Source organism: Gopherus evgoodei, chromosome 10 (assembly GCF_007399415.2).
Source record: "Gopherus evgoodei ecotype Sinaloan lineage chromosome 10, rGopEvg1_v1.p, whole genome shotgun sequence".
Classification (NCBI taxonomy): Eukaryota; Metazoa; Chordata; order Testudines; family Testudinidae; genus Gopherus; species Gopherus evgoodei.
In genome coordinates this window covers 72987348-73010088 of record NC_044331.1, presented here as the reverse complement: position 1 = coordinate 73010088, position 22741 = coordinate 72987348, and the positions used below count along the sequence as shown (strand labels likewise).

The 22741-nt window shown below is 38.4% G+C and overlaps 1 protein-coding gene across 12 annotated transcripts in view; it reads right to left on the bottom strand.

The window, feature by feature from the left end:
• Positions 1 to 2483: 2483 nt before the first annotated feature.
• SUN1 (Sad1 and UNC84 domain containing 1) overlaps positions 2484 to 22741 on the bottom strand; it is a 58578-nt gene continuing 38320 nt past the window's right edge. For 11 of the 12 annotated variants that reach the window (XM_030578141.1, XM_030578147.1, XM_030578140.1 and 8 more), the window contains 9 exons: positions 21424 to 21510; positions 19367 to 19410; positions 17358 to 17496; positions 14928 to 15179; positions 9720 to 9804; positions 8920 to 9035; positions 5988 to 6155; positions 5158 to 5250; positions 2484 to 4374 (listed from right to left, as the gene is read on the bottom strand). In XM_030578141.1, coding sequence (XP_030434001.1) covers positions 4261 to 4374; positions 5158 to 5250; positions 5988 to 6155; positions 8920 to 9035; positions 9720 to 9804; positions 14928 to 15179; positions 17358 to 17496; positions 19367 to 19410; positions 21424 to 21510 — 1098 coding nt within the window. In that variant the 3' untranslated portion in view covers positions 2484 to 4260. Of the gene's footprint in view, positions 4375 to 5157; positions 5251 to 5987; positions 6156 to 8919; positions 9036 to 9719; positions 9805 to 9825; positions 12808 to 13626; positions 13837 to 14927; positions 15180 to 17357; positions 17497 to 19366; positions 19411 to 21423; positions 21511 to 22741 lie in introns of those variants that run through there. The other variant, XR_004002375.1, reaches the window with a different exon arrangement.

Sequence of the window (22741 nt, the reverse complement as noted above, 5' to 3'; positions counted from 1 at the left end):
CATTTAATATGAGACACTCTAGTTCACTCATCTTTAATATTAGACTTCTAGCATTGGTATATAAGCACTTTAAAAACTTGTCACTTTTTAGCTGTCTACCATTACATGATGTAATTCCATGGGACTTTTTTTCTTTTGACTGTTTCTCATCAGATCATACCTGTATTTTATCAACTTCCATCCTCTCCTCATTAGGACATATAAAATTTCTATTTATAGATCCTCCCCTAAGGGATGTCCAAACCAGGTGCTCCTCCGCACCTGTCGGCTTTCCCCCAGCCCTTAGTTTAAAAACTGCTCTATGGACCTTTTAATTTTAAGTGCCAGCAATCTGGTTGCATTTTTGTTTAGGTGGAGCCCATTCTTCCTGTATAGGCTCTCCCTTTTCCCAAAATTTCCCCAATTCCTAATAAATCTAAACCCCTCCTCCCTACACCATCATCTCATCCACGCATTGAGATCCTGCAATTCTACCTGTCCAACTAGCCCTGTGTGTGGAACTGGAAGCATTTCAGAGAATGCTATCCTGGAGCTTCAATCTCTTACCTAGCAACCTAAATTTGGCCTCCAGGACCTCTCTTCTATCCTTCCCTATGTCACTGGTACCTACATGTACCATGACCACTGGTTCCTCCTCAGCACTACACAAGCTTATCTAGAGGTCTCAAGAGATGCACCACCTTTGCACCAGACAGACAAATCACCGTAGGGTTCTCCCAGTCAGTGCATACTCAGTTATCTGTTTCTAATGATCGAATTGCTCATTATTAATACCTGTCTCTTCCTAATAACTGGAGTTCCCTCCCCCAGAGAGGTATCTTGGGTATGAGAGGATACCACATCATCATCTGGAAGGAGGATCCCAACTATGGCATCATTTCCCTCTGCTCCTGTTGGATGGTCTCCTTCCCGTAGGCTTTCATCCTCAACAGCACAGAGGCTGTCAGACCAGGGATGGGATTGTTCTACTGTGTCCCTGCCAGTCTCGTCTATGTACCTCTGTCTCCCTTAGCTCCTCCAGCTTAGCCACTCTGGTCTCCAAATCCCATACACAGTCTCTGAGGGCCAGGAGCTCCTTGCACCAAATGCACAAACAAGCCACCTGCCCATTGGGAAACCATTTGTTAGGGCAGACAGCTTGATGTTTTGGGTCAGCACTAAGTGAAACTTTTGACACTTTACAAACAACATTTGCACATACAGATGCTCGTTTTTATTTGCAATAGCATGCCGCTACAGACTTGTTTGATACCCATCAGTCCACAACAGAAAGTGAATCTGGATGTTCCACCTGTAGTTTGCAGAATGCTTTAGCGTGCATTTGTCAGTACGATTTGCACTAATGTCAGACAATGTAGAGATGCTACTTTATTCTCAAGGTTCATTACAACAGGAGTCTTCACTTAAATATATGAACAAAACCCATTTAATTTTGTAATTGGCTACCCATTACAAGCATGGTGCCTTTCCACATATTTAAGTGCCCATAAGTAGTTACGAGGTTGGCTGTGGCATATTTTGTGTTTTGCTCTTACGAATGAGTGAAGAATTATTTGGTTGTACAACACCTAGAGTGTGTTAGTCAAAGTGCAAAGGATTCTGCACACCAGGGCTGGAATTGTCAATACACCAAAGGTCCTATTTACATTGCACTGTTTTAATACTGTAATTTGATAGTGCCTGTGCAATGCCTTGCATCTACACACAATAGCCACTGGAGGTGTTTTACAAACATTGTTTGCAATACTTCAATATCTGAACCAGGTAAGCCTAGAATTGATTCTTCTAACAGTGGGCAGAAAGCCACAAGTACTGCAGTTGCTGAGCTAGTCCTCAGTTCCCACAATGCGGTGTCATGCTTGGGAGACTAAAGCTTTTGCTCTCAGAAACAGTTCTAGGTAGTAGAACTAGTTTTGAAACAATTTTTGGTACATCCAGAGTACACCTTACAGCTCATGGAGGTGGAGTTATGTCGGTGTAATAAGGCACATCAGCAGGAGGAAGGCTGTAGACACTGACATAATTAGGTCAATATAAGTTGCCTTATGTCGACCTGTGTAGTGTAGACCAGGCGTAAGGGACAGTAGTTTATGTATCATCAAAATCTGCCTCTCTTCTGCATGCATAAATCGCTTTTGACAGAAGACAATGAAAGCAAAAGGCAGAGCTTTCTGGAGAGCACAAAGAGTGAAAACTAGAAGATTACTCTCTAGCATTACCCCCCCTGCAGTCCCTGAAGGAATTTCCCACATATTAAATGTTTTTATTTATATATAGTACAGCTCTGCCCTGTGTCCATTTACCATCCTCCTTTCTCACCACAGCTATGGGATATATCCTCACAATAAAGTTGGACTTAACTTCACCTTAGTTTTGTGCTGAAATGTATTTGCTTATTAAAGATGTAGAAAAATTGATTTATTCTAAAAGCGGTTACCCTACATTAGTTATTTTGGCCCAAATAGTCAAACAGATTAAGCATAAATACAGAAAAGAAACTTTATTACTTGTTTCAAATATTACATGCACTTTCAAAAATTAAAACTCTTTATTTAAACACCAATAGCATCTTGTCCGTTTGGAGGCAGCAAAGAATACCAAGACAAATATTTTGAAAAGCATTTACAAAAATACATTGCACAAAGTCCTATCTTGCTTCTTTAAAAATAAGTTAGTGTTATTCAAAATATTCGCACTCCAGCTCCTAATTTCAATTTATACAGGATAATTCTGATTTATATATTTAACTTATATGAAACACCTGTACATGTTTTATCTAGCTCTTCTGCATAGGCCATTGGTTCTGTTTCTAGCTGAACTTAAACACTCTATGGAGATTTTTTAAAAACATTTGAGGACTATTGTGCAACATACAGAACTCTAATTCAAAAAACCAGTCAGCACCATCATTCATCTTTCTGAAAAATATAACAGCACATCTGTAATTAAGTTGACCCAATAAAATGCATTACAACAGTAAGATAAATTTCTCACATGAATATCTTTCAGGAATCTTGTTTATAAAGGGTTTCCAGTAACATTCAGAAATAAAATTACAAAATGAGCATTTACATAGGGAGCGCTGTGCAAGCAGTCTGTTAGCAAAATGCAATCTGTTAATACAATGTCAGTTCCAATTAAATGCAGTAAGATAATGCTGTTAAGAGTCACTGCTCTAACATTCTTCAATGGGTATTGAATCCTCCACTGTAAGGATATATAAATTGAAACACTGTCTAAGGAATAGTATCTAAATATAGTGGTATTGAGTGTGAATCTCTTTTGCAAGTTACTTCACTGCAGAATTGCTTTTTTAAATTAAAAGTTGAATCTATCACATGGAACCTATTTTCACTTAGTGCTTCCACAGTGCAGCACTTATAAAGTGAGCCAGCTGAATTAATCCTGTGCTGAAGAGAGACTTCTGCACACCAAGATTTTGCCTTTGCAATTTGAGCTCTGAATTGGTCTTATCTGCAGACCATTAGCCAGACTCTCACCTTGGTATAGGAGATAAGCCTACTAGATTGCTCAGTAAACGTTAGTACACTGAGCGATTATTCTAACAAGGTAAGTCAAAAGGAAACTAAATAGGAAGAAAACTTAAAATAAATGTAGTGGTTTAAAATCAACCCTGACTTTTACATTAATGCATGGTTCCATGTTAAAGGAAAGACTTTTATGCCTCTGATGTTTAAACTATTTTTGGTTCCATTCACTTTCCTTGACAGTAACATGTTTCATATTCTGCATCTACTCAGGAAGTCCTTTTGGGCCTAGCAACAAGTTCAAAAGTCATGTTCAACTAAAGTATACATTAGCCACAATTAGTGTTTAAAAGTGTTCATAAGTTTTCACATAGGGAACCAGCGTAACAGAAGTGTGCAGATGGGGCCTGTTTTAAAAATTGATTTTTAGCTGCAGAAAGCATAGCTTCTTTAAAAACTGTACATTCAAATGTAATAAAATAAGTATCACCTGTTTGCCAACTTGGCTTTTGAATCAGAGTAGTTTGCATGCAATATTTTTCTCAGAATGGACACATTAAAATATAAAGCTGACTGGCAATTACAAGCTGAGCATCAGAGCAGGTATGAGTTTGTACACAATTCTGCGGACAGTCTTCTGCATTTTATTGAAGAGGAGTATTGATCCTGCAGTACATGTCACATATCCTCATCCTTTAAAGATTCCAGTGTTCTAAGTTTTCCAATATATACAAACAGAAAATATACAACAAAAAAGCTGTAGTGTAGTAGTTTATTCAGTAGGTTTTCCATGCACTCTGAACCGATACAGACAAGTGTACTCTGTATGGCCCCAATTAGAAAAAATTCTTAGCTCCACTATCTGGAACGTATTTTCATTTTTCTCCTGAAAAAACATGAAAAAAAAATCAGACATCACTCACCACTTTATTTTTCTCTGTAGACAACTGATGTTGATCACCTAAAGTTGTTAAGAGTAGCAGCCAAATCACTACACTACATACATCATTAATTGCTTAAGGAGTTAAGTTATATACCCAAAAGGTAATCACAATTTCTGGATAGTCTCTTGCAATCTACACAAGCTGTCAAATTTTCATTGTCTTTGCTTGACTTCCCATGCTTTGCTGGAGATCTAGATGAAGTAGAACAATTCTTAATGCTTTTATTTAAAAGCTTGAAAGCAGGAATAAGATTTCTATAGCAAAATAACCTTTAAAATAAGCCATAGTACTTTCCAGGTCACAGAGAATTTCAGATGAACAGCGCTATAGTTTTACTGAGTGAAAGTTACTGATCTAATCCACTGTGTGGTGGGACCAGTTTAACTGCAGTCCAACTGACTAAATATGGATATTGCAAATTTCTGGTACTGAAAGATTCTTCATTATGCACGTTTTATGGAAGGCAAAAATAAAAATGCCAAAGTGACTCTTCATTTGCAATGGCGCAAGTCAGGAATAACTCCATTAAGTTATTGCAGTTATCAATGCAAGAGTTAAATCAGAATCACATTTCAGAACACTAGCATTTTGCATACTAGCAAAATAGTGAAAGGCATCAGCAAATGTACCAAAGCAGTGTTAAAATTAAACTACTGCTACTACTGCAAGAGGCAAGTCAAGCGGCTTTGGCAACAGCTATATATTTTCTGTTAATGTGGCCTTACCATCACTTGAAACATCTGTAGTGGCTCTCCTCCTTGATCATAGACATACTGTCCTAGAAGGGTACCTTCTTCCTGATATTCATCTTCTAGACCCTATCATCAAGAGTTAAACCTCGATTATTTTTTTTCCCTTCAAATTTCAGATAATCAGAATGACGAAACTTAAGTTTGGTTGCAGTTATAGGGTGTCACATTCTTAATAGGGGTGGACAGTACAACCACTAGTTATCATTGTGTAGAAAATAAAGGTTGTCCAGGAATAACAAGAATGAAAAAAAAAAAAAAAAAAAAGGATGGGACCAGGAAAGAGTGGGATTGAAGAAGACTGGGACGGGTACCAATGCTCATTATTTTACATATTTCATGTCAACTGGAAATAAAAACAAAAAAGTTTCCAGAAGTCAAAATGGACCATGACTGTGCCATACAGCTGTAGACTACTCCTATGTGACAGTGCCTGAAAGGATTATGATCCATTCTTTTTATGATGGCATAAAGTGCTTGGACTTAAAGATCACTTTAGATAATCATCACACAAGTTTAATAAGTTTTGATTACTTTGCTTTAATGCAATTCTCTGTAAACTAAACTAGATGAGTAAAACAGAAATATTAAAATTTTTAAAAATACTTAGCTTTTATACATTATTTCTCATTCATAGATCTCAAAACTCTACAGAAGGAAGTAAATTTAAGCGCAATAAATGTAAATATTAAAATAGAGAGCTATTTTACACTAATAACGATTTAAAATTGTTAACGGTTCTACTCAAATTATCCAAACAGAGAAAAACATTTAATATACCTTAACTTTACCAGAGAAAGACTTACATATACTGAGAAATCCTTAGGAGCACTTGTGATATTTCCTGTTGGTGAAAGAGTTTTTGGTATATGTTCTAATGTAAAGGCTGTTGGGTATATCATCATAGAAAGTCTAACTACAAGGTATCCCTGTGATCCTTTGAATGCCCAGCAGTTTCCTGGATACATGTCAGGCTAAAGAGAGGGCGGGGGAGAAAATAAATATTGAACATATTGGTAAAACATTCTAATGAAATTTGAGTTATTAATGTTTAGTTTGATTAGGTTATACCACTGATTATACCTTGTACTCTGTTACACGAAAAACAGGGTATGTCTATTTAAGAGAGTTTGAGTAAATTACCAGATCAAAAAACATTGTTTGCAAGAAGCAGGATATTTCTCCTCTGCAATATCAGCATTAAGGTCAGAAAGTATCAATTCTCATTTTTCTACAATTGTTGAATGGACATTTTCTTGATTCAAAAATTTAAGAGAACATGCACGATAGGTATGATTTAAATTATTCATTGTACAGAGAGAAAGAAAACGTAACTACCCGATAAGTATTTTCAATAGTGAAAGAATGTTTTATTCTCAAATGTTTTGCAGCGGCTAGTACTTGGTGTTCTGGTGCAAGAGGCTGACAATACAAGTTATTCCTCACCTTTGTGGGGCAGGGGAATCCCCTAATACTATGTATTCAAGGTAGTCTGAAACAAGTTAGACCTTAGACATAAAGGACAGCACTGAATATGTGAATAAACCGACAGTTAAATTATACCCCCAGATAGCATTATTGTCATACAATATGCCTATAAGTATGCAAAAGTTAAGAGGAAGCCAAGAGCAATTTTTGTTGATAGAATCATAGAAATGTAGGGCTGGAAGAGATCTCAAGAAGTCATCAAGTCCAGCCCATTATACTGAGGCAGAAACAAGCAAATCTAGAACATCCCTGACAGGAGGTTGTCCAACTTGTTCTTAAAAAAAAAATTAATTATGGGGATTCCACAATTTTCCAAGGAAGCCTCTTCTAGAGCTTAACTACCCTTCTAGTTCCTAATATCAAACCTAAATTTTTCATGCGCAGATTAAGTCAATTATATCTTGTCCTACCATCACTAGACATGGAGAACAATTGACTACAGTGCTCTTTATAAAAGCCCTTAACATATTTGAAGACTCACTGGGTCCCCCATCAGTCTTCTTTTCTCAAAGCTAAACATGTCCAGGTTTTTTAACCTTTCCTCACAGGGCAGGTTTTCTAAACCTTTGATCATTTTTGTTGCTTTCCTCTGGACTCTCTTCAATTTGTCCACATCTTTCCTAAAGTGTGGCATCCAGAATAGGACACAATACTCCAGCTGAGGCCTCACCAGTGCTAAGTAGAGAAAGACAATTACCTCCTGTGCCTTAAATATAACACTCCTGTTACTATACCCTAGAATGATATTAGCTTTTTTTGCAACTGCATCACATTGTAGGTTTATATTAAATTTGTGATACACTATAACTCCCAGATCCTTTTCAGCAATACCACCTAGCCATTTATTCCCCCAGTTTGACACTGAACCATTGATAACTCTGATTATGGTCTTACAACCAGTTGTGCACCTTACTTATGATAAATTAATCTACACCACGTTTCCCTAGTTTGCTTAGGAGAATGTCCTGGGAGAAGCATCAAAAGCCTTACTAAAAAAAAACAAGATACATCATGTCTACTGCTTCCCCCACATCCACCAGGCCAGAAAACCTGTAGAAAAAAGAAATTAGGTTGGTTGATGTGATTTGTTCTTGACAAATCCATCCTATTATCCTCTAGGTGCTTACAACAAATTGATTGTTTAATAATTTGTTCCAGTATCTTTCTAATTTTGAATTAGGCTGACTGATCTATAATTCCTAGGGTTCTCTTCATTATCTTTTTTAAAGACAGGTGCTATGTTTGCCCTTCTCCAGACTTCTGGGACCTCACCTATCCTCTAGGAGTTCTCCAAGATAACGAACAACAGATCAAAGATTACTTAAGGAACTAGCTAAAGCAATCTAGTATGAACTTTTGAGTTGAGGTGCTTACTTGAATACATGTAACAAATATTCTTTACCCTGTTCTTTCCCTATTTTGGTCTGCATTCCTTTCCCCTTGTTAATATTGTGTTGAGTATCTGGTCACCTATGACGTTTTTTGGAAGACAAACAAAATAGGTACTAAACACCTCAACCTTCTTGATGTCATCAGTTATTAGCTCTCTTTCCTCACTAAGTAGAGGATCTATACTTTCCTTAGCCTGTCCACTGCTCCTAGTGTATTTAAAAAACACCTCTTCTTATTACCTTACGTGCCTTATTAGGTGTAAGTAATTTTGTGCCTTATCCTTTCTGACTTAGTCCCCACTATTCTTTTGTACTCCTCCCTAGTAGTTGGGGTTCTACATAAAAGTTAGAGCCAATATTGTCAAGAGTTTGATTAGTGATTTTCGGTACCGAAATTGATTCTTCCTAAAGAGGCGTAAATTTCATAGGCTACGCGCCCAGAAAATTTCTGAAAACCAGATGTTTTAAGCTAGACAACCAAAAAACGGAGGTGCCCCAAACCACTAATGACAAGCCTTAGCCTGTGCTTATTTCTCTCATTTTTAGGGTGAATTCTCCTTGGGCTGGCCCTCTGTACAAGGCCTATGCACCTCTTTAGTCACTTTTAAATCCTCTAAATAGGGCTTAAGTATGATTTAAATGGTGACTAAGCCTTGTGTAGGCTCTCTGCACTGGGCTCTATTAGCAAAAATGAAGTTCCAGATGCAACTTCCATGTCAAGAAAAATTCTGGTATCCAACGTTTCTTGACAGTGTAGCTTTAAAACACGACTTTCATAGCACAATGGGGTCCTGGTCCGTGACTCGGTGCTATAGAAATATAAACAACAGGATTTTAGATATATTCTGCTTTTAATTACCTGGATTACCACTCTGGGAGACTGAGAGAAATACCACAAAGGAATTCCAAAGAGACTAATTAGAGCTGTTTTGGTCTCGTAGGTCTCAGAACAGCGAGTACTCAGAATGCTGCCGCCTACAAAAGAAAAGTCAGGTTAAAACACAAATAATGAAGTGTTTAATTTTTCATCAGGTAACTAGTCTTGCTTTCAGTAAAATTGTTCCAAATTGAACATGCCAATGATTTTTTTCAAATATTCAAATTGTCAAATTCTAATAACTTCCCTTTAAGCACTGTTATTGTAATGCAAGCGTCCTGTCCCCAGATTAAATAGAGTTTTACATTAAGGCAGCTGTACCCCACTTTCCAAATAGTTGCATATTTCTCAGAAAATAAGTACTATTTTCAGTTTGAAATGAAAATGTATTTTTGAAAAAGAGGTTTAAAAAACTGAACAGGTATGTACTTTCTCAGTAAGTTCGTGTTCATAATATTTATACCATACAAAATAGCTATTCTCCCTCAATTATCCCTCGGTATTTTCTTTTAAAGTTTCTTCAAACTTGTGCCATACTGTCTTACTTCAAGTATAGTGTGTTTCCAGAGTGCAACCAGGAGTTGAGTCAAGTTTGTATGCACTTTTATGGTGTATACTATTAACATATAAACATCCAGCTCAACAAAAATACAAAATATATAGTATTCTTATTGTTTGTCAAGCATTGGACACAATTCTTGATTTACTGTAAAAACTGACAACTCAGATTACATTGCTGTAAATAGCAGACTGACCTATTTACAGCTTTCTGCCATATTTACCTCCAGATTCTAAAGCAAAGTCCACCATACCAGTCTTGTCTTGAGAATAAAGTTTCAATGCATTATTTACAATAATGCGTGCTTGCTACAGATATAAGGGAAGAGAAACAGTATGGAAAAAGAAAACAGGTTTGGTATTAGATATACATGCATTCAACAGTCTTTATTAACTAAGATTGCATAAACATTTTAAATAAAATTGTACTATATCACAGAATCTTTGGAACCAGTATCTTTATGATACATTTGCCAATTTTTCATGAGTGGTAGTCAGACGACGATTTGACACTAGGTTACTCTGAATGGCGTTTTTGTAAGTCTCAGTCTTCTCTCCATTTAGGTTATATATTTTATTTTTCTTTATACTTTGGATCTCTCTCAGCTCCCAAGATAGCATAGTTTGGCAGGCATTACAGATCATAAAGGGTAATGGAATTTACTTTTCTTTATTGCATCCAATGTGGCTACTTGTTTTAGGATAGGAAAAATAGTGTTTCTAAGTAACAAGACTAGACAGTCTATTGCAACTACCAAATTAACAGTCCACCAGAAGAAACTGCTGACTGAAGCATAAGGCCACGTCTACACTACAAATTCTGGTTGATACAAATAACATCAGCATACAGCTGCCAATGTCAGTACACTGCTCATGCATACCTGGCTGCTTGTGTCTGCGCTGCATGTACTCAGGAGTGCTTGCATCACAGCAGAGTGCAGTGCACCAATGGTTGGCATCCCAGTGTGCCACACACACTGCCACATGACTAAAGTCTTTTGGGGAAATTTTCACGTTGTGGAGTAGAAATGAATGATGCAGGGACCTCTGGGAGCGAGAGGTCAAGTTCCTGCATGCAACTTTCTCCATCCCATAATGCCATCTATATCCGTAATCTTCATGTTTTTTTTAAGAATTCCACAAACACACACAGCCCTTTTCCACATCTGCAAAAGCATGGAGCCCACAAAGCTCTTCACTGTCATTATGGATGTTGCAAATACAGGATGCAAGATCTTCCGGTATCTGCAGACTCGGAGAAAGAACTGCAATACTTGAGGACATGATGATTTCTTCATAGTGAAAATCAATTCAAGGCTGTTGGTGGTGTTCACGGAGCAGCCGCAGAAAGTGGAGCGCCCCTTCTGGGCCTGAGAAACGAGCACTGACTGGTGAGATCGCATTGCAATGCAGGTTTAGGACGAGATGCAGTAGCTGCAGAACCTTCAAATGTAAAAGGTCACATATGTGGATCTGTGCGCCAACCCTGCCCTAGCCCTCCAATGCAGGGACACCAGAATAAGAGCTGCATTGACAATTGAGGAGTGAATAGCAAATCACACTTGGAAGCTTTCTATGCTGGATTACTACTGGTCAATGGGAAATCATTTTGGAGATGGAAAATCCACACTGGGGGCCATTAATAGTGTCCAGCTATGTAATACTGACTCTCAGCAATGTACAGGGCACAGTGGATGGATATGAAGCAGTAGGGTTCCCAAAACTGCAGTGGGGCGATAGTTGGTATGCATATCCTCATTTTGGGACCAGACCACCTTGCCACACAGAGTGCATCCATAGAAAAAGAAGCCTTTTCTATGGCTATGCATGTGTTGATGGATGCTCCACTGGTATCAATGGGGGTTTTTCAGGGAACATGTATGACACTCACATCTTTAAGAAAATAAGACTGTTCAGAAAGCAGAAAACAGATATTCTTTCCCAACCAGCAAATCACCATTGGAAATACTGACATGCCAATAGCGATACTGGAGGACCCTGCCTACCCCTTGTTCTCATGGTTCACGAAGAGCCACCTTGACAACACAGAAGAAAGATTTAACTACCAGCTTAGTACTTAGAGAAGGACACTTGAATGTGCTTTTGGTAGATTGAAGGAACATAGGTGTGTTTACTTCCAATACTAAATTTCAGCAAAAACCACCCACCAATGGTTATAGCTCCTTGCTGTGCCTCGTATAAAATATCTCTGAGGCAAAGGGGAAAAGTTGCTGCCAGAGTGGAGGTGGAGTGGCTGTCTGCTGAGTCTAAACAGCAAGACTTAATGTGGAACTATGTGGTTGTAGAAGGCTTTGAAAGAGCACTTTAATGGTCAGCCACATTAATGCACTGTGTTGGATTGTGCTGAGCCCCCAAAACAGTAGGGCCACTTAGGAATTGTGTAGTGCTAGGGGTACATTTATAAATATTACACCGTCTTTTAGTGAACCTATGAATTACGTGCGGCTTGCTGTATATTTACACATATGACTAAGTGTTTTGTTGAACATATGAGTTCTGTGGTGCCATAAACGTATAAGTACAGAGTACTTGAGTACCATGTGTCTGACGAAGTGGGTATTCACCTACGAAAGCTTATGCTCCAATACATCTGCTAGTCTTTATGGTGCCCAGGACTCTTTGTTGCTGAATACCACTATGCATTCTGCAGGGGGAATGGTGAACTGAATTTATTTTTTAAAATGTATATATAGAGAGAAATGTATTGAGTGACAGTGCAAAACAACCAATGTGCATATAACAAAGGACCAATACAATACAAACTTCTTACATATATTAAGAAAACAGAATTTTAAAATTAGAAAGGCAGCAAACATTTCTGTCCATTTCAGTGCACAGGTGCAGTCTATTCTGGCTGCACATAAAGCAACTGTGGCTCTCACAGGACAGTTATGTGAAGCTGTAGTTTTCCTTACTATCCACCAGCATGGAGCAGTAGGGATAGGGCCCAGGAAGCCAGGTGGAATATTGGGGCGCATGGGAAGCTGCCACCATGGAGTTCTCCAGGGACTGCAAAGGGTGAGGAGTTGATGATTACTGGACTTGTAGGTCAACCAGTCTGCACCATTTGTTTGCGCTGCCTGAGAAGCTCTCTCCTTTTCCTGCAGGGATTCCTGAATCTTTCTCCATTTTCTCCTGTCTTCTCTGTCCATCTCCATGCTGTCTGCCACGTTGGCCACACAGGCCTTTTGTTTGCAGTCTGATTCATGAGTGGCTTGCAGGATCTCACTAGCCCTCTTCCTTCTTCTCCTCAGGGTTCCAGTGGTGTGGTGGAGACCACAATGGCAACAGCTACAGATGAAACACATATGTATCATTGGATTTAGTTACAACAGAAAGGGAAAGATACAAGTTTCAAAATCCCCTGCCCTTATTCCCATACATTTTTTTAAGAGATGGTTATTGACACTTTAGCTTTGGAGTACCTCCACACAGGACTGCTCTCCAGTCTCAGCCATGGTGCGTATGGCTCACCAGGGGCAAATGAGGGATGTGGGGAGGCAGGCACTAAGATTTTTGGTTGCACGAAACAAAATTTGAATCCCTTTCTCCATGGATACAAATATGGGACAACAGTGCTAAAGATTGGCACTATTTTCAACAGGCGGTGGTGATTTTAGATCATCTCACTTCTGAGAGTAACAAAGGCAGAGAGAGCATAGCTGCTGCTAGCATCCCAAAGCCACCTGGGTTCATATGCTGCTAGCCCGTTTATTGCAACTGTGCCAGAACTCCTCCTTATGGAGGTGTGTGGTAAGTGTCCTACCACGGAGGAATTAAAAAAAAAAAAAAAAAAGTCAGCCACCACTAGAAACCTATGGGGGATAACTGTTGAGTAAATCCATGTAAGTGTCATTGAGATCTCTCTGGAGGATACAAGGGACACCTCTATGTACATAAACGGCTCTCTCTTTTCTCTCCCACACCTGCCTAATCAAACAGAGGAATGAAATGCAGATACCAACTCTACCTGTTTGTTGTACTGCTGCCTCTTCTCATAAGAGTGAAACAATGAAAACAAAAGATGCCTATGCCTTGTTTACTTGGGGATGGGCAGGTCTCCATCTTTAAGTTTAAACACAGTAAGGGAAAATGCATGCACACACTTACACAAGGTTCCTTTCCCTTCACCAGGTTCATCGGTGCTTGGCTGATGGGACTAGCCAGACTGAAGTGGAGTCTCAAACAGATCCTGTCTCATGACATAGCTGGACCTCCACCTTGCCATGTCTCCCGACTCCTCCTCATTGTTCAGACTAGGTCTCTGTCTCAGGCTCCTCCGAGGTATCTATGGTGGTCTGCTGGGTGCTGGTGGGAACTCTGCCAAGCATGACATGCAGCTTGTTGTAAAAGTAGGAGGCCTGTGGCTCAGCACAAGATCAAACTTTGGCCTTCTTGGCCTTGTGGTATGCCTGCTGCAGTTCTTTCACTTTCACGTGGCACCGCTGCTCATCCCTGTCATGCGCCATTGCCTGCATCCCCCATACAATTTTTTCACATTTCTGTGGCTGGTCCATAGCTGTGTTTGAACAGCCTCTTCTCCGCACAGGCCCAGGAGATCAAAACCTCTTGTCTACTCCAGACATGAGCATGTCTAGTGTGCGGAGCTGACACAGTTGTTAGGGCAGTTACACACAACAAGGGAGAACTGCTAGATGTGCTTGCCAAGCAGGGCAATCAGGAAAAGGCATTTCAAAAATAAAGTGAGGTACTGTAAGTGGGAATGTAATTCCAGTCTCTGTAAGGCCTGGGCAGTGGGTCCCAGGCAGTCACTATTAGGCATTGTGAGACAGCTATTGGAGTACTGTTAGGACTGACATATCACGCAGTGTCTACACTGTCACTGCATCTATCTCAGTTGGTCACCTGTGGCTCAATGTCATTCATGGAGGTGGATTTATGGCGTCACTTTAACAGGGCATTTACGTCAGCTGGAGACAAATTTGAGCATAGATACATTGCATCAACCAATTTGCACAAGTGACTTACATTGACCTAATTTTGTAGTGTAGACCAGGCCTAAGTTGTATCACCACAAGAAAAAAAGAATAAGGATGTTATTTTGGGGCAACATGTGCACCCAAACAGTGCTGTCCACAATCAAAAGTTTGAATCTCTTATTTAAATTCCTTCTGAAACAGTGGAAAACCAAAGTGAAATCTTTGACAGCACGTTAGGTATTATATGAAGCACAATTTCGATGGATTTTAGATTATTTTTCTTAACTGCCATTAAATTTCTAATCTCTCTCAAACTTCCTATTTAAAACAAAATTTCATTACCTTGTTATATTTAGACATGACAAACTATGTCCTGTAATAAAATCCTTTAAAAACAACTTTTACCCTACATAACAATAGCTATAAAAGTTAATGAGCCAAACTGTTCAACATTTATTTTAGAATGCTTACCGCTTCTGTGATGCCAGAAATCACTGCATTATTTACTGCATTTGTTATTACTTCAGAGGTTGGCTTTTGGTGTGTAATAGACATATGGAGAGTAATATTCTTGAGGATTTGAAGCTCTAGATCTCTTAACAAAACCTGCAGGTCGCTCTTGCTCACAAATTTGGATGTTAGCCTTTGGAGTAGTGATTCAGAAAAGTCTTGTTGGTCACCAAAAAACATAAGTTTGACAGATTCTTTGACCTGGGCATCTACCTAGTAAAATCCATCAATAGGTAACAGTTACTATTTGGATACTCTTTCAAAATAATTTAATCCTCAAATCATTTGAAGTAATAAAATGAACAGTTGTGTAACCAGTATGCTTAAAATCCTTAAGTTTTTCAGAGCTGCAAATAAATGTAGCTTTCATATATCTCCATCTTTGTAAAGCACTTCAGTAAAAGCTCCTCCATTGGCACAGTATGCCTTTGGGGAGTGGGTGGGAGAGGAATCTTGTAACAGGACATGAACTCTTTGGAACAACTGGTGGGGTGGGGAGAGAAGAACCTAAAGGAGTCTAACACATACCCTGACTTGTCAAACTACTGCCAAAAAGTTATTAGTTATGTTAAACTTTTCTGGTTATATCAATTTCAGTTTCTTGTGAGTGCCTCACTATTATTCACTACTGCAAGCACATATGACATGGTGGTCTCTGTTAAGATTAAGTTGACAAAAGAATACTTCATAACATCACTACATTTGTCACCTTATTTTAATCCCAATAAGCAGATTGAGCTATGAGGATCTCAAGAAGCTATTCAGAGGCTGTGTAAATACGCAGCCAGAGAATGTGTGAAAGGCATTCGTTTTCACAAAAGAAGTCAGCAGACAAATTAAGCTCTACACAGAATGGCTTATCCAAATAAGTATAATCAAAATTACCTAAAATGACATACAACAAAAAGAATACGCTAGACCCCTTTTCTACATGCAGAATCATAAATGAGATCAAACAGGCATGAGAGAATACTGACACCTGATCAGTCCTCTCTGCTCCACAAATATCATCTTCCTGTACTACCACCACTCCTCTGGAATTAACAGTGTAAGAGACAAATGTTAAAAGGTCCTTACTCTGAACAAACAGATTAATAGTTTAGTAAATGCTTTGAAGACTGAAGGAAAAATATTGAGAACAAAACTATAACACTGAATTAGACAAACTAAATATGGAAGTCTATGAATAAAGAATTCCCATCTTCCCTTTTAAAATCATAAGTACAGAAAGTCAGGCTAAGTTACCACAAGCAACTATTTCAAGAACTGTGCATTAAACCAGGAGACAAGTTATGTATTGTAGATTGTATTTTGTTGCTAAAACTGTTTGATCAGCTTGAGAGAAAACTCTTCACATCTATATGAAATCCAGATTGCTCAACAACTCAAAAAGCTAAGGAGATCCAAATCGGTCACTTGATCTGGCAGTGAAATAAATCTCTTACAAACTGCTAGAAAACTATGTGCAATTTACATCTTCAGGGTTCAGATACACTTTATAATCTTTTATGCTGGCCGCTCGATTCCTTAAAGGAGGCACCATGAAGGCCGACAAAAAGGAAGTGCTAAGTGCATGCAGCCAGGCTGAAATGTTTTTTCTAAAATGCAGAGCTTGACTTCAACAACAATACACATGATGATTGATGAATATTTCACAAGTGTGGATTCACAGCTGCGTTAACCACATAGTCTTCAATTTCATATCTGATAGGTAGCCAGATGAGTTTTTAACACTTCCAATGTTATATCAATTATTTTGATATGAACTCCACTATCAATGGAATAGGAGCCTAGATTCTGATGTGGGAGGTCATGTGCTTGAGAGCAACCAAATGAGTGAGTAAGTATTTAATGGCCTTTTATTTAATGGCCTTTTAATAACTATGGAATAGACATCACAAACCCACATTACCCCCTTACAGTTCTCTCATGTTGTTCCAATTACAGTTTTAATGCTGCAAATGAAGAAAGAGGTGCTATACTTGTACATTACTTAAACCAATTCAGTTGAACTATTGCTTTACAACTGTATTTTATTGCATTTCTATATTTGTACAAATTAGCTGGACGCAGATAAACATATGCCAATTACTACACTAGAGTATATACTATACACAAAACCAGCGTAATAGATTTACCCTCTGTGCTTTTAGTTCCATTTAAGACTTAGGTTTATCCTTTGTTATGTATAAGTGTCTAGCAAGTTTAGTACTTGCTACTTCAAAAAATCAGCTTTACTGTTAAAATTAGCATACTGTTGTCTTTTGAAAGTTTTTTTTCCAGTGTAATCAAATAAATGTGAGTAGAGTGTATTTCGTGTGGAGACTCCACTGAAAATTGCGTAAGTGGACAAAGGCAAGAGTTTTATAGTGAGTCAACTGTAGAACTTACTTTTTCATGAATTGTATCTACTTTCTCATAGCAGGTCTTCAAGTCTTGTGGAGTTAACAGTTCTGCCTTCATGAGAGCCAACTCTAGTTCTAGTTGTTTAACCTTGGATAAAAGGTGCTGGATTTGCTCATCACTTCCACTGGTAAACCCCAAAAAAGTCATAATTTAAGAGCAAGAGGTCAGAACAAAATCAAAATTAAACCAAATATTTGGTAGAATAAGACATTTGTCTAATACACAGAGTGAACAACTTCACGGTACAACCAAAAATAGACTTTGTGACCCTACTAATGCATGATCTTTCAAATTAATATTTATTTATTTATTTAAAGATCGTCACATTAAATATCTGTTTTAAATCAATATATTCTAAAGTGTCGATCCAATCTAGAATTAAGTATGTATGGGATTTTACTTAGTTAGTAATGCAATATTAGGACATAAGTAGGTTTGTGGGATTCTGTAAGGTTTCTATAGAACAGAGTTGATGTCTTTTTACATGAATCTGCCATATTATTTTAACAGAGTGTACAGTATTTTAAACTAGTTAATGGAAATCAAACGCAGCATCTAAATTATAGTAGGGCTAAGTCAGGCCTCCAAGAAGTATTTCAAAACAATACAAATGTGACAAAACTAGGTCAATGTGAATTATATGATAAGGGAAAATAGATCAACTATATCATTCTAAAACTATTTTATTAGTTGAGTTCTTATTTAAAATGATGTACACTCATTTCTAGCACACCATTTCTTTTCAAAATAGTTGTGTCTTGGAGAAAAATGCTGCTCTGTCCTAGTACACCTCTACCCCAACATAACGCGACCCGATATAACACGAATTTGAACATAATGCGGTAAAGCAGTGCTCCAGGGGGGCAGGGCTGCGCACTCAGGTGGATCAAAGCAAGTTCGATATAATACTGTTTTACCTATAACATGGTAAGATTTTTTGGTTCCTGAAGACAGCGTTATATCAAGGTAGAGGTGTAGCATGTGATCCAAAAATAGAAATTAAGATGATTGACAAACTGAATTTAGATGAAATTAAGATGGTACACAAATTGAATTTCCATGAGTCCCTTGAATCAGAACTTGTCTCAACACATTTTAAGTATACTGCTTACCACTTAGTAAGTGGTCTCTGAGAAAATTCCAAAAATCCTCACTCTTGGGAGCTGTCAGGAATTTTTTGTTAAGATGTTTGTCGAAAAATGCCAGTTACTCAAAACCGAAGCTTTTTGTGGAAAGGGTTAATTTTGACAAAATTTGTCAGGAAAAACTTCTCAGATCTAGGATGGAAATTCTAGCCAAAAAACAAGAGACGCCCACCCCATATTAGTCAGTACCTCAGTGGTTTTGGCACTCACCTAGGGTGCTGGATCCTCAGCTTCAAGTTCTTATTCTTCCTGATTCAGAACAAGGACTTGTATATGCGTTTCCCACATCACAGGTTAGTGTCCAAAACACTGCTTTACAGACAGTCTCTCTTTGCCTCAATATTATTCATACAGAGTGGAAAAGCGCCAACAGAGGAGATTTTGGAGAGATTGGTCAGGATCTCATTTTTCCCCAAAGGCCTTGGTTTCGTCCCAGTGCAGAATGAAACCAAATACCAAAACCTCAGATTTTTTTCTGCCAAATACAATTTTTTTTCCTCTGGCCAGCCCCAGTCACCTACTTAGAGTGATAGTGAATTTATGCCTCGAACTTTTCTAGAGAAATAAGGTGCTTAAATAATGGTCAGATATTGGGGGCAGGATATGGGACTGTTCAGAGTTCAGGGACGGTCTTCTTGCACTGATGTCTAGAATCTCCATCAACCTATTATAAAAAGGTAACACTCATGCTGACAAACACTTCAACAAAAAACTTTCAAAAACACTCAGCTGACATACAACAGGCATTAGGAAAAGACAGTTACCATTGTAGTTCAGTGAACGATTCCTACCACCATCAATTAGTATCAGGATTCAAAATGCAACATATTAGACAGACAGTAGTCATACCTCACTGTTCTTGTTTGGGTTAGCTCAAGTTCCTTCTGGATGTCCTGACAGATATGAAAAATCTATTTTAAGAAGTGCATTCTTTAACTTCAAGATCACAAATAAGGATAATTGCCACATGAAGAGGACATGCTTGGGCAGCACCCATATAAGATTACATTCCTAAATAATTTGGTTTAATGTTTCTGTACATTCATTTATATAAACCATACTATGCCAAGTTACCCACTTTATTGATCAGAACCTGATGAAGAATGATCTGTAGCTTTAAAAAAAATACCCACCAAAAATAGAGATCAATCGGACTATTAAAAATGCAGTAGCCCAGTTCATTGGCACAATCTGCCATGCAAATGGTCAGAGATAGGTTCCTGGGTTTGGATCTCTAGTTGACAGGAGCCTAGATGTTTTTTTTCCCTGTATGAGGGAATGGGAGTACAAGTCACCAGGTACTACTCTGCAGAGATCCCATATAGATGTTGGGCTCTCCTTTGTTACAGGACAATTACCACAAGGTGTGGCTTTGGAAGGGGAAGCGTGTAAGTGAGGTGAAAGATCTCCAGAGCTATCTGCTCCCATCCCTGTACAGGGTGAAGCAGCATTCCAATGGACATCTATATTTAGGAAAACCAGTACTGATCCTAGGTATGAAATGTTCAGGAGCATGCAAGAGAGATCTCAGAACTTTGGTTCATACGGCACAGAAAACAAAGCACCAGACACTGGGACCTCAAACAGGTTTTGGCACTAGTCCAGGCTGTTCCAATACAAAGAGACTTGTACTTATAAGTAAGGCTACGATTAGGTCTCAGAAGTCATGGAATCCGTGACATTTTCCACTTCAGCCTTGGAGCTGCAGGGCTGGAGCTCCCAGCCTCCATGGGGCGAGTGGGGGAGAGGGGAAGGAGGGAAAAGAGACCCTGGAGACACAGCAGCAGTGGGTGCTGGACCCTCCTCCTTCCCCATTTTGTCACAGTTGTTTTCAGTAAAAGTAAGGGACCGGTCACGGTTTTCTATGAATTTTTGTTTATTGCCCGTTACCAGTTCGTGACTTTTACAAAAAATAACTGACAAAAATCTTAGCTTTACCTATAAGGAAATTTGTTGTATTGAGACAGACTTGTTTTACATGTGAAAAAAAAAAAAAAAAGTCTTCACAAAATTTAAACAAAATTCAACAACATTAGCTTTTATTTAATCATTTGTCTGCAGTTAAGTGGAAGTTAAATGTATTAGCCTAATTCTTTCATTAGCATATCTTCACAGCACAGTTAACTCGTGTTATAACTCAAGTGTTACCCCTAACAACTCCTGTCCACATACAAAAATCTTTAATTTGAGTTAAATAGTGCTTTAAGCAAACTAGCTGGCCTGTTGGGGGTCGGTTGAAGTTTGAGTGATGCTGATGCTCAAACTAGTAACAGTGGGAATTGCAAGATCTTAAATTACAACACTACCACCTCAGCAGTTAATCCAATCACTCTGCTAATCCAGCCATTCTGTGTTGATAATCAAATCACCCTCTGTAATTCCAGAGGGTTTTTCTGGAGAGAGGTTGCCCTCACTTGAGTGTACTCAAGCTAACTATTGCAGTGAAGACAAGCTCCTTAGAGTGGTGCTGACCGATCAAGTTTCATTTTCCAGGGCAAGTGAAAGGCAGTAGGACGAAACAGTTTTTCTTGTAAACCTGCTGCATTAACATGAATACCAGTTTTAAAAATCTGAATTCAGTTATTTAAGAGGGTTGTTTTTTTTTTAAAATGTTTTTACTTTGACAGTCACTTTAGATGTGCAAACATGAAACATCTTCAGCTTCCTGCACCTGCAGACAGAAACTTGTGTCTTCAGCCTCTCCAGAAACAAGAGACGGCAATTTTAAAGCAAGTTTGGGAAGTGCAAACAAACTAGATAACTGGAGTGATGCAAGCTAGATGTTGGGAAACAAGTTTACTAAGCAACATTTCTATAGTTCACTGAAGTTTATGACATTTATTTTGTAAAGAGGCTATGCTTTGGACTCGCTACATGTAGGCAGGAAGGAAAGAGTCTTTCAGTACCTCAGATTTTGCAGAAAGTTTTCCAATAAGGTCTTCCAGGGTCAAAATGCGCAATTCATGTTCACGGTGTAAAGCCAGAAGATCAGTCTTAAAAACAGGAAAACACGTTCTATTTATTGAGAACAAAATAGTCAAATTGCTATTAATATTTTAAAATTAATATTAAAATCACTACTTTCATGTTTTGACCATACCAGATACTTGGTGCATAAAAACCAAGGATTAAAGTATTTCTGAAAAATGCTTAAGTCATTTAAGTCCAATTGATTTTTGATGCCAAGCTGTGCTACATTAGACTAGCCATTTGGAGATAGCCCTGTGAGATCAAGAACACAAGAAGGGGGCAGGCAGTACTGCTGTCAAAACTACATGGCTACATTACTGCTTGCCAGTTGGTGGGGCAATATCAGCAGAAACCTTGAGTAACATATGCTAGCATCAAAGCTAGAGCCTAATACCAAATTGGGCAGCCAATTAAAGGGAATATGAGCTAGTAAAAGCACTTTTTGTGGAAAAACACAGTTTGTCAGATTAAGATTTGAACTCTTATGTAGGCTATTACTCAGTAGCCTACCCAACTTGTTTCCTGTAATGTTCCTGGTTTTGTACTGAAAATTAACTGACATGAAACATTAGATGAGATTTTTCTAAAGATTTAGGACAATGATTCTCAACCCGTGGGCCGCTTGCAGCCCAATCAGTACACAACTGCGACCCACGTGACAATATCACAGCCACATAGGTTTTTTTTTTTAAATCATCTATCTATAGATATCACCCCCACAGAACACAGAGTGTATGTGGCCCACAATGGATTGAGAACCACCGATTTAGGAAAGTCAATTAAATTAATGATCCTAAATAACTCAGGCATTATAGGAAATTCAATCCATCACCTTCTAATGTTAGCAGAGGTTCAGAGTGGAAGACCGAGTTGAAGGAAAGAAGTTATAGGTTATAATAAATACTATCCCTAGCATCAAAAGGTTTATACACAGGAATGAAAAGTACAAAACCTGTTTACAAATACAGCCTACTCTAAGAATTTGACTTTTCATAAGTGACAAACCCTGTCATACAATTGTGGCTTTCTTTCTTATTCCGGTGCCATAATTTTACACTTATGTTAGAATTATTATTTTTGTTACAGAAGTTAGCCAGTGCAAGTTAAACAGAGCTCTGTCTCTTCCCCCTTCCTCACATCCTAAAGACATCTAGTATCTGTTTTAGTGCCTCTTGCCTAAAGAGCAAGATTCAGGAGTTGCTGAAATCCTTAGGTCTGGTACATGGCGGGTCATCATGCTGGGCTACCATCCAC